Source organism: Pseudophryne corroboree, chromosome 8 (assembly GCF_028390025.1).
Source record: "Pseudophryne corroboree isolate aPseCor3 chromosome 8, aPseCor3.hap2, whole genome shotgun sequence".
NCBI lineage: Eukaryota > Metazoa > Chordata > Amphibia > Anura > Myobatrachidae > Pseudophryne > Pseudophryne corroboree.
This window is the reverse complement of record NC_086451.1, coordinates 117,583,532-117,596,228: the sequence shown is the minus strand read 5'-3', so window position 1 is coordinate 117,596,228 and position 12,697 is coordinate 117,583,532. Positions and strand designations below refer to the sequence as shown.

Sequence of the window (12,697 nt, the reverse complement as noted above, 5' to 3'; positions counted from 1 at the left end):
TCAACAATAACCCTTTAGTTAAGCAATAACTATAAACAAGTATTGCAGACAATCCGCACTTGGGATGGGCACCCAGCATCCACTACGGACTAGTGGCTGAGAAGCCGGCTGTCCCACAGCTGTTACGTCATCCAGCCTTTTATGTAAGGAGTTGACATTGTCGGTTAATACCTTCCACCTATCCATCCACTCTGGTGTCGGCCCCACAGGGGGCGACATCCCATTTATCGGCCTCTGCTCCGCCTCCACGTAACCTTCCTCATCCAACATGTCGACACAGACGTACCGACACACCGCACACACACAGGGAATGCTCTGACTGAGGACAGGACCCCACAAAGTCCTTTGGGGGGACAGAGAGAGAGTATGCCAGCACACACCAGAGCGCTATATAATGCAGGGATTAACACTATAACTGAGTGATTTTTCCCACAATAGCTGCTTGTATACATAAATTGCGCCTAAATTTAGTGCCCCCCCTCTCTTTTTAACCCTTTGAGCCTGAAAACTACAGGGGAGAGCCTGGGGAGCTGTCTTCCAGCTGCACTGTGAAGAGAAAATGGCGCCAGTGTGCTGAGGGAGATAGCCCCGCCCCTTTTTCGGCTGACTTTTCTCCCGCTTTTTTATGGATTCTGGCAGGGGTCATTTATCACATATATAGCCCTGGGACTATATATTGTGATGATTTGCCAGCCAAGGTGTCTTATATTGCCCTCAGGGCGCCCCCCCCCAGCACCCTGCACCCATCAGTGACCGGAGTGTGAGTTGTGCATGAGGAGCAATGGCGCACAGCTGCAGTGCTGTGCGCTACCTTGTTGAAGACAGAAGTCTTCTGCCGCCGATTTTCCTGAACACTTCTTGCTTCTGGCTCTTTAAGGGGGCCGGCGGCGCAGCTTCGGGAACGAACACCAAGGTCGGGTCCTGCGGTCGATCCCTCTGGAGCTAATGGTGTCCAGTAGCCTAAGAAGCCCAAACTACCACCTGTTAGGTTCGCTTCTTCTCCCCTTAGTCCCTCGCTGCAGTGAGTCTGTTGCCAGCAGTTCTCACTGTAAAATAAAAAAACCTAAATATACTTTCTTTCTAGGAGCTCAGGAGAGCCCCTAGTGTGCATCCAGCTCAGCCGGGCACAAGATTCCAACTGAGGTCTGGAGGAGGGTCATAGAGGGAGGAGCCAGTGCACACCAGGTAGTCCTAAAGCTTTCTTTAGTTGTGCCCAGTCTCCTGCGGAGCCGCTATTCCCCATGGTCCTTACGAAATCCCAGCATCCACTTAGGACGTCAGAGAAAATGAGTTAGGGGCTGATTGGGTAGTAATTTTGCTCTCTAAAGGTGGGTACACACTAGTAGATATATCTGCAGATCAACTGATCTGCAGATATCTATGGACAAAAGCTGTGCATACACACTGCCCGATCCGTCGGGACTGACGTCATGAACTGGGCGGGTACACCCGCCCGCCCAGTTCAGCTGTCAATCACCGTCTGCCGCCGCAGCATGTGTACGGGCGGTCGGCCGACCGCCCCGTACACACATAGCGACGCGCCAATATATATCGGTAAATATATTGGCAGTCGGCTGTGCTGCGCGGCCGACGCGATACGTCTGAACGGCGGAGTTCAGACGTATCGGCCGTACACACTGGCCGACGGTCCCGCGATACATCGGCCGTTCAAGAGAACGGACGATATATCGACCAGTGTGTACGGGCCTTAAGCTTTAATAAATACCCCTCCCAAATATTAAACTCCAAGGTGCATTTCTACACGTTTTCAGTGTCACCAGAATTGAGACAATGATTTGCACAATCTTTTCATTTTTTTTTTTAATGTCTTGATTCAAAACAGAATAAAATATTAATCAGCTTCTCTTCAACACAACGTGGTTTCAGCATTGCGATCTATCAATTGCCATGGCTAACCGACATATCCCAGCATAGAGAATAGACAAGAGGTACTGTATATGAACCCAGACTACTTTCCGGAATTGATAAATCAGGTTAGGAGTTGACCGGTTGGAAGAGATTTGTCAACTGATAAGCACAAACAACTAATAACTTTTTTTTCTCTGAGAGTTTGCAGGGGTGTTATGAATGAATAATACATAGAAGACTTCCTATATGTGGAAAACAAATATTTTAGGAATTAACATATAAAACCATAAGGCAGTTTCCTCTTTTGGGGTGAAACAGAATTAGACATTCATAACCCGCTGTTGAACAGGTTTTAGTTTATGCAGGAATACAAGCCTGTTACATTTTTTTTTTTATCTTAAATACACAGGAGAGCACTGGGATTGGATTGTGCATGTAGAGCGTATGATATGTGCGTGCACAAGATATCTGCGTGATGGGGACATCTTATCTGTGCAGGTAGTGTGTGTATATACTATAATTAAAAATGTTTTTTTTTTTTTTTTTTGTGGACATTTATGTATTTCACACTGCTTGAAAAATTAAACTCAATGATACACATTTTTGTTCTATCTGGTTTTCTTTAAATTAAATTATACTTGATGGGCTCTAAATATCTTAAGAAGGAGATTTTATTTTTTGTGGTTAAAAATTATATTAAACATAACTTATGGGAAGACCAACAACCTTTGCTGTGTACCTACTGCGTATAAATGACACATTACATCTACTCTTTTTTTTTTTTTATTCAACACTTCTCCATCCGGTGGGATTGTTGCTATTTGCAGAAGGCTGTACACAGAAATGCAATGAGGCAGCCGGAGCTTCCAGTTTCCATAATATATAAAAGTACATATTTACATTGTATATACAAATGCTGTAACAGAAGCAGGAGAGGTGAAGGTTAGCTCTGTATTGCTTCTAACGCCAGCATATCCAGCGGTGGGAGTTTTGCGACCTCAAAGAACACCCTGTAAAAAGAGAAGACATCAAATCCATTAGGAAAGCAATGGTAGAGAGTAAAGAGTAACCTGATGGGTAGAGATCATGACTCTTGTTTGGCATCATACAAAAAGGCAAATTACCCAAAATGTACTTATGCTACAACGCTTTTCTACACTGAAGAATCCTTCATCCACTCATTTATCCCACGCACCCCATAGAGAGGCACAGGGAAACGAGCACAGATTCAGCCCAGTAATCAGCAGTCAGACCTTGTGATGATGAGTAGAGATATCACAGAGAGTAGAAATGTGCCCTATGATAGCAGTCATCTGTTATAGCAGACTCATTGGGTGGAATTCAAATGATAGGTCACACCCAATCTCCTGTCTAAAATGATCCCCGTTATTGTGCATATCGCGCCCATAGTAATAAGATTTAGCTGTGTAAAGGGTCGGGTGCCTTGCTACTCCAAGGGTAGCAAGCTGAAATAAGGATACCATGCCCCTGAGGGCAGAAACAGAACAGGTGTGGAAAGGGGTGAAAAGGAATTGAATCCCGCTCATTGCCTTTCAGAAAGGTGTTGTACTTTCCTCCTCCTTTGTCTAGTCTCAAAATATATTTCAGAATGGAATATAGAATACTTTGCATAAGGACATTGTTTCTTCCGGAATTTATTAACCAGCTGAAACGTCTTTGGCAAGACCAGAACTGATCAAGCTGGCGTACTGGCTCGGCTCCTGGCCTGGCTCCAAAAAACACAATCTATGCCCCTGCCACAGGCAGTTCTAGGTAAAAACGTGCCTGAGGGAGAAAGGACATACTTGAGAGAAGGAACATAACGAGTGGTGAGATTTACACACAAGCACACCACTAACATACAACAACCAGCAACGGCTCGTAACAAGACCGCAACAGCTGAACAGGTAACCATAGAAGAGAACATGCAGAAAGTCAACACACTGAGGCAGGCACCCAATATCCCTCAAACTATGAGAAAAGGATTTACCGGTATGCAACTAAAATCCTATTTTCTCTAGCATCCATAAGGGATATTGGGGGAATCTATTACGATGGGGACGACCCAAAGCTTCCAGAATGGGCGGGAATGTGCAGAGACGTCTGCAGCACCGCCTGCCCAAACTGTGAATCCTCTTTGGCCAGGGTATCCAACCTGTAGAACTTCAAAGGTGTTCTTCCCTGACCAGGTAGCAGCTCGGGCATAGTTGCAAGGCTGAGACTCCATGGGCAACTGCCCAGGAAAACTCCACAGAATGTGTAGAGAGGGCCTTCAGAGACTGTAGAAAAGGAAGACTGCAGACACAGAGGCCTGTTGGATAGTAAGCCTAAGCTAACGAGCAATGGACTGCTTTGAAGCAGGGCATCCCTTTTTCTGTGCATCATATAGCAGGAACAAGGAATCCATCTTTCTGATCAGAGTCACTTTTGACCTATATCTTCAAGGCTCGCACAGCAGCCAATGCCTCCGGAGGAGCAGAAGTGCCAGAACCAAAATAGGTTGATTCAAGTGGAATGCTGAGACAACCTTCGGCAAGAACTGCTGCCTAGTCCCGAGCTCCGCTCTGTCCTCATAAAAGATCAAGTAAGGGCTTTTACACGATAAGGCCCCCAGTTCTGAGACACGGCGAGCAGAAGCCAGGGCCAATATCATCAGTCTTCCATGTGAGGAACTTGTCTTCTACCGTCAGAGGTTCAAACAAGGATGACTGTAGAAATTCCACCACCACATTCAAATACCAGGGTGCCGTAGGCAGCACAAAAGGAGGTTGTATGTGGAGAACCCCTTGCAAGAAGTGCCAATTTCTTCTGGAAGAAAATGGAGAGGGCTGAAATCTGGACCTTAATGGAACCCAGATGTAAGCCCTTATCCACACCAGCCTGCAGGAAACATCCCACATGGAACTCCGCAGGCAGATACGTGCAGTCTTCGTATCAAGAGACATATCTTCTCCTGATATGATTAGTGTTTTGACGTCACAGGTTTCCTGGCCTGAAACATGGTAGCAATAACCTTTTTGGAAAGGCCCTTGTGAGCTAGGATGTTCCGCTCAACCTCCATGCCATCAAAGTCGCCGTAAGTCCTGGTAGATGAACGGTCCTTGTTGAAGATCTCTTCTCGGTGGCAGAGGTTCGATGGACATGTCCAAAAGATCCGCATACCATGACCTCCGAGGCCAATCCGGACAATCAGAACTGCTTGAACTCCTTGATTCCTGATTCACTTGAGCACCCACGGGAGCAATGGAATCGGAGGAAACAGCTAGACCAGCCGGTAAGGCCAAGGCGACGTCAGTGCATCCACTGCCCTCGCCTGATTGTCCCTGGTTTGTGAGCAATACCAACAAAGCTTCTTGTTGAGTCGAGAAACCATCATGTCCATTTGTGGGCAGCCCCACCGGTAGATGATCTGCTGAAACACCTGATAGTGAAGCCCCCACTCTTCCGGGTGGAGATGGTGACAACTTAGGAAGTCTGCTTCCCAGTTGTCTACTCCCGGAATGAAGATTGCAAACAGTGCTTAGACTTCTTTATGCCCAGAGAAGTATCTTTGATACCTCTCACGTGCAGGCCTGGCTTTTGTTCCTCCTTGTCGATTGATGTACGCTACTGCCATGGCGTTGTCCGACTGTACTTTCATTGCGTGATCCCTGAGCAGAGGAGAGGCCTGAATCAGAGCACTTTAGATTGCCCGAAGTTCCAGAATGTTGATCAGGAAAAGGGCTTCGTGGGCTGACCACCTGCCCTGGAACTGAGCCCCCTGCATGACAGCTCCCCATCCTCTCAGACTCGCATCCGCCGTGAGGAGGATCCAATCCTGAATCTTGAAACTTCGGCCTTCCAGTAGGTTGGAGGACTGCAGCCACCACAGGAGGGAAATCCTGGCCTGAGGTGACAGCCATATTATGCGGTACACCTGAGACTGATCTGGACCCCTTGCTCAGGAGATCCAAATTGAAATGTTCTGGCATGGAACCTTCCATAGTGGATCGCCTCATATGAAGCAACCATCTTCCCCAACAATCTTATGCAAAGATGGATATTCGAGTAGGCCAGAGAACCATGCGGACCATCTCCTGAAGTGTTCTCGCTTTGTCTTCTGAGAGGAACACTTTCTGACCACAGTATCCAGCAACATTCCCAGGAACAGGAGCCTCCGAGTTGGCTCCAGGTGGGACTTCTGTAAATTGAGGATACACCCATGGTGTGACAGAAGTTGGATAGTGCAGTCTATATGGAACAATAAAAGCTCAATGGATCTCGCTTTTATCAAGAGATTGTCCAGGTAAGGGACAATATTGACCCCCAGGACCCGGAGTTGGATCATCATCTCTGCCATCACCTTCGTGAACACCCTCAGAGCTGTGGACAGGCCGAAGGGAACTGGTAGTGATCGTTCAGCAGGGCAAACCTCCGGTAAGCCCGATGAGGTGGCCAAATCGGGATATGGAGATAGGCATCCCTGATATCCAGGGAGACCATAAACTCCTGTTCTTCCAGATCCGCAAATCACTGCTAGCAAGGATTCCATCTTTAACCCGAAAACCTCTAGTAAGGGTTCAAAATGGGCCTTACCGAACCACCCGGTTTCGGTACCACTAACAGGTTGGAGTAACTACCCTTGCCCTGTTGCAATAGCACTGGAACAATTACTCGGGACTGGACTAATTTTAGGAATGTCTGTTGCAGCGTAACATGCATATCCTCCAAAGCTGTTAAGCTTGATTTGAAAAATCAGTGGGGGGGGGGGGGAGCGCCATCGAACTCCAGCTTGTAGCCCTGAGAAATTAGGTTCTGTACCCAGGTATCCTGGCAGGAACTGTGCCTGAGGAGACAGACAACTTCCAGAGAGGGATTTTACACAGATAGTGGCGAGAGTCACACCAGCTCACACAAACAAGGCAAACCAAGCTAACTAGCTTGAAAACTCAGCAAAAACTGAACAACATTACTGAACCAAGTAAAAAAAGCAGTACGTAACTAAGAACAAAGCAGTACTGAACCAAGTAATCACTGCAGGATAACGAAGCGCTGGGCAGGCACCTGGCACCCTCTATGGACTACGAGAAGGATTTACCAGTAGGCAATCATAAATCCTATTTTCTCTTACGTCCTAGAGGATGCTGGGGTCCACCAAAGCTCCCAGAACGGGAGGGAGAGCGCGGAGGCTCCTGAAGAACTGATTGACCAGACTTTAGGTCTTCAGAGGCCAAAGTATCGAACTTGTAGAACTTAGCAAACGTGTTCGACACTGACCAAGTAGCTGCTCGACAAAGTTGTTAAGCAGAGACTCCCCCGGCAACCGCACAGGAAGAGCCCACCTTACAAGTAGAGTGGGCCTTAACAGATTTTGGACCAGGCAATCCTGGCGTAGAATATGCATGCTGAATAGTGAACATGATCCAGATCCATAAAGAGTCTGCTAAGAAGCAGGACACCCAATTTTCTTGGGATCATAAAGGACAAACAGAGTCCGATTTCCTGTGACAAGCAATCCTCTTCACATAGATCTTCAAAGCCCTCACAACATCCAAGGACTTTGATGGAAGTGAGGAGTCTGTAGCTACTGGCACCACAATAGGTTGGTTGATATGAAAAGCCAACACAACCTTTGTAAGGAACTGCTGACGCGTCCTGAGCTCGGCCCTATCTTCATGGAAGATTAAGTAGGGGCTTTTATAGGACAAAGCCCCCAAATCCGACACACGTCGAGCAGAATCTAAGGCCAACAATGTGACAGCCTTCCACGTGAGAAACTTGACCTCAGCCTCCTGTAAAGGTTCAAACTAATCCAATTGCAGGAAATACAACACCACGTTAAGATCCCAGGGTGCCGTCGGCGCCACAAAGAGGCTAGATGTGCAGAACCCCTTTCAAAAAAATCTGAACCTCAGGAAGTGCAGCCAATTGTTTCTGGAAGAAAATGGCTAAAGCTGAAATCTGGACCTTTATGGATCCCAAACGCAGGCCCATATCCACACATGCTTGTAGGAAGAGAAACCGTCTAAGTTGAAACTCCACCGTAGGAAACTTCTTGGACTCACACCAAGACACATTTTTTCCAAATGCGATAACGTTTAGACATTACTCCTTTCCTAGCCTGTATCAGTGTAGGAATAACCTTGCTCGGAATAACCTTCCGGGCTAAGATCTGGCGTTCAACCACCATGCCATCAAACGTAGCCTTGGTAAGTCTTGATAAGAGAATGGCCCCTGTTGCAGAAAATCCTCACAAAGAGGAAGAGGCCTCGGATCTTCCAGCAGTAAGTCCAGAAGATCCACGTACCAAGCTCTCCTTAACCAGTCTGGAACAATGAGAATTCAGTGAGTTTAGCACAGCTACGATCGTTAACTCAGACATGCAGGGGGACGCCCAGCACAGGGCTAGTCCGCCCCACGTCAGAGACCCCCCCCCCCCCGCACAAATACAAAAGCCTTGCACAGAGGCGATGCCTTTGTATTTGAGGAGTAACTCCCAGCCAGCGCAGCTCCTGCGGCTGGCCAGGAGTTACTCGTCGCTCCCGCTGACCGCAGCGGCTGCGTGCCCGCCCCCCGAACCGTACACCCACGCCTGCGTTGGCCAGACCGCTCCCCCTAAACGGTGGCTTAACGCCGCCGTTCAGCCCCCTCCCACCTAGCAACCGCCTCTGTCTCAGAGGCAATCGCTAGGGTAACGAAAGCTGCCATGTGCCAGCGCACTGCGGTGCCAGCGCATGTGCAGTTCCGACCCGATAGCTGCGACAAACTGCAGCGAGCGATCGGGTCGGAATGACCCCCTATAGTTACTATAAAAAGAGGGATAGAACGCAAAGGCAGACATCAGCATTAGTCAAAATTTTAGACCAAATAGTTCTACATAGGAGACCACGGATAGGTTGAACTCTATGGACAATTGTCTTTTTTCAACCTTAGATACTATGTTACTATGTAATAAATGTATGAGTACCCCTGGTACTGCAATATAGTTTGCTCCATATACAGTTACTTGCTTTTTCCTTGCTTTATTCCTAAATTAAGACCAACCCTCTTATATATCACCAGATTATATACAGTTTTGATGTGTTCTGTCTGGACACAATAAGACAATGGGTGGCCCAAGTGGGCATAGTATATTTATCTAACAGGACATGGTGTCTGTTTTATCCATGGTTTCATTATGTGATCTGTGTAGGCTACCGGTAATGCAGAGTATTAGAACTAGGCTACCGGTACTGCAGAGTATTAGTATTCGATGCACGGGAGCTTAAATTGAGCTAGCGCTTCCACAATGACAGGGCCAGATGTAATATTGTAGGCAAAAAATCTGCTACTAGAGGGTTAAAGCCGACAGATTCGAAGCAAACTCTCTTAATGGTCTCCAGTTTAGAAACGGATAGATCACAGCTTTTTCCACACTGGATATGGGGCGCCGACGGCCGGGATCCCGGCGGTCAGCATACAGACACTGGTATCTCAGCCGCCAGAATACCAGCAGAGGGGCGAACACAACGAAGGGGATTAGCCTGTTAGCCGGGATTCCGGCTGGCAGCATAGTCAGTTCGGGATTCCGGTGTCTGTATCCTGACCACCGGGATCCCGACTGCCAGGAATGTAACCACATCCTTTTCCCTGATAAAGAGTAAAATCGCTGTAGATTCAGAAAGGAACAGGTACCTGTGTGAGTATTTACTCCTTACAGCCTTCAGCTTCTCATGTGGTTGACATGAAAGCAGGAAATTCAATCTTTTCACAAGCGGCAACAAATCTCTTGTCTGGTATCCACTGTAGTGTCGCAGTGTAGCAGTCTAGGGTACAGAAGAGAATGCAGAGTGTTACACATATGAAGAATGTGTTGTAAATGAAAAAAAAAAAAAAAAAATACTAGTGATTACATAGAACACTGAAACCAGAATAGAACGCATCTATGTTCCGGAAGCTGTATTAGGTGTGCCAATGAAATAAAAAAAATTAAAAAAAAAGATTTTAAACCTACCGGTAAATCTTTTTCTCCTAGTCCGTAGAGGATGCTGGGGACTCCGTAAGGACCATGGGGTATAGACAGGCTCCGCAGGAGACATGGGCACTATAAAGAATTTTAGAATGGGTGTGCACTGGCTCCTCCCTCTATGCCCCTCCTCCAGACCTCAGCTAGAGACACTGTGCCCAGAGGAGATGGACTATACGAGGAAAGGATTTTGTTAATCTAAGGGCAAGATTCATACCAGCCCACACCGTATAACCTGGAATATACGCAACCAGTAAACAGTATGAACAAAACAGTATCAGCTAAAGACTGATCTCAACTGTAACATAACCCTTATGTAAGCAACAACTATATACAAGCCTTGCAGATTTTGTCCGCACTGGGACGGGCGCCCAGCATCCTCTACGGACTAGGAGAAAAAGATTTACAGTTGGGTTTAAAATCTTATTTTCTCTTACGTTCTAGAGGATGCTGGGAACTCCGTAAGGACCATGGGGTTTATACCAAAGCTCCAGACCGGGCGGGAGAGTGCGGACGACTCTGCAGCACCGACTGAGCAAACGCAAGGTCCTCATCAGCCAAAGTATCAAACTTACAGAACTTTGCAAAAGTGTTTGAACCCGACCAGGTAGCTGCTCGGCAAAGCTGTAAAGCAGAGACGCCTCGGGCAGCCACCCAAGACGAGCCCACCTTCCTAGTGGAATGGGCCTTTACCGAATTTGGTAACGGCAATCCTGCCGTACAATGAGCCTGCTGAATCGTGTTACAGATCCAGCGAGCAATAGGCTGCTTAGAAGCAGGAGCGCCAACTTTGTTGGCTGCATACAGGACAAACAGTGCTTCTGTTTTCCTAACACGAGCCGTCCTGGCTACATAGATTTTTAAGGCCATGACCACATCCAGTGACATGGAATCCTCCAAGTCATCCGTAGCCAAAGGCACCACGATAGGTTGGTTCATATGAAATGAAGAAATAACCTTAGGCAAAAATTGAGGACGAGTCCTCAACTCTGCCCTATCCACATGAAAAATCAAATAGGGGCTCTTGTGAGACAATGCCGCTAATTCAGACACCCGACTTGCAGATGCCAACATGACCACCTTCCAAGTGAGAAATTTGAATTCAACCGTTTGAAGAAGTTCAAACCAGTGAGACTTCAGGAACCGTAACACCACGTTAAGATCCCATGGTGCCACTGGGGGCACAAAAGGAGGCTGGATGTGCAGCACTCCCTTTACAAAAGTCTGGACTTCCGGGAGAAAAGCCAATTCCTTCTGAAAGAAAACAGACAGGGCCGAAATCTGTACCTTAATGGAGCCTAATTTTAGGCCCATATCTACTCCTGTCTGTAGAAAGTGGAGAAAACAGCCCAGATGGAAATCTTCCGTAGGAGCCTTCATACCAAGATACATACTTCCTCCAGATACGGTGATAATGTTTCGCCGTCACCTCCTTCCTAGCCTTTATCAGAGTAGGGATGACTTCCTCCGGAATACCTTTCCCAGCTAGGATTCGGCGTTCAACCGCCATGCCGTCAAACGTAACCGCGGTAAGTCTTGGAACACGCAGGGCCCCTGTTGCAACAGGTACTCCCTGAGAGGAAGAGGCCACGGATCCTCTGTGAGCATCTCCTGAAGATCTGAATACCAGGCCCTTCGAGGCCAATCTGGAACAATGAGTATGGTTTTCACTCTTTGTCGTCTTAAGATTCTCAATATTTTTGAGATGAGAGGAAGAGAGGGGGGGGGAATACATAGACCGACTGAAACACCCATGAGGAATTCCCCAAAGACTTGTTATTTCTGTAAAAACTTCTTGATGAAGTCCCCACTCTCCTGGATGGAGATAGTGTCTGTTGAGGAAGTCTGCTTCCCAGTTGTCCACACCCGGAATGAAGACAGCTGACAGAGCGCTTACGTGATTTTTTGCCCAGCGAAGAATCTGGTGGCTTCCGACATTGCCACTCTGCTCCTTGTCCCGCCTTGGCGGTTTACATGAGCCACGGCTGTGACGTTGTCTGATTGAATCAGAACCGGTAGGTCGCGAAGAAGATTCTCCGCTTGTGTTAGGCCATTGTATATAGCCCTCAACTCCAGTACATTGATGTGTAGACAAGCTTCCTGGCTTGACCATAGCCCCTGAAAATTTCTTCCTTGCGCGACTGCTCCCCATCCTCAGAGGCTCGCGTCCGTGGTAACCAGAACCCAGTCTTGAATGCCGAACCTGCGACCCTCTAGAAGGTGAGCACTTTGCAGCCACCACAGGAGAGACACCCTGGCCCTGGGGGACAGGCTTATCTTCTGATATATTTGTAGATGGGACCCGGACCACTTGTCCAGGAGGTCCCACTGAAAAGTCCTTGCATGAAACCTGCCGAAGGGGATGGCCTCGTAGGCTGCCACCATTTTCCCCAGAACCAGAGTGCATTGATGAACAGACACCCGTTTTGGTTTTAGCAGGTCTCTGACCATGTTCTGGAGGTCCCGGGCTTTTTCTATCGGGAGAAAAACCCTCTTCTGATCAGTGTCTAGAATCATGCCTAGGAATGATAGTCGAGTCGTTGGAATCAATTGTGACTTTGGCAGATTGAGAATCCAACACTGTTGTTGTAGCACTCTCAGGGAGAGCGACATGCTCCTTTGCAATTGATCTCTCGATCTTGCTTTTATCAGGAGATCGTCAAAGTACGGGATATTTGTGACTCCCTGCCTGCGCAGGAGCACCATCATCTCCGCCATCACCTTAGTGAAAATCCTCGGGGCCGTGGAAAGCCCAAACGGCAACGTCTGAAACTGGTAATGACAGTCCTGTACAGCGAATCTCAGGTACGCCTGATGAGGATATATGGGGACATGAAGGTATGC

General features: G+C 47.6%; 1 protein-coding gene across 3 annotated transcripts in view; it reads right to left on the bottom strand.

Annotated features, from left to right (window-relative positions):
• Positions 1 to 1,806: 1,806 nt before the first annotated feature.
• CCNB3 (cyclin B3) overlaps positions 1,807 to 12,697 on the bottom strand; it is a 106,944-nt gene continuing 96,053 nt past the window's right edge. For all 3 annotated transcript variants that reach the window (XM_063936890.1, XM_063936889.1, XM_063936891.1), the window contains 2 exons: positions 9,523 to 9,653; positions 1,807 to 2,879 (listed from right to left, as the gene is read on the bottom strand). In XM_063936890.1, coding sequence (XP_063792960.1) covers positions 2,813 to 2,879; positions 9,523 to 9,653 — 198 coding nt within the window. In that variant the 3' untranslated portion in view covers positions 1,807 to 2,812. The remainder of the gene's footprint in view (positions 2,880 to 9,522; positions 9,654 to 12,697) is intronic.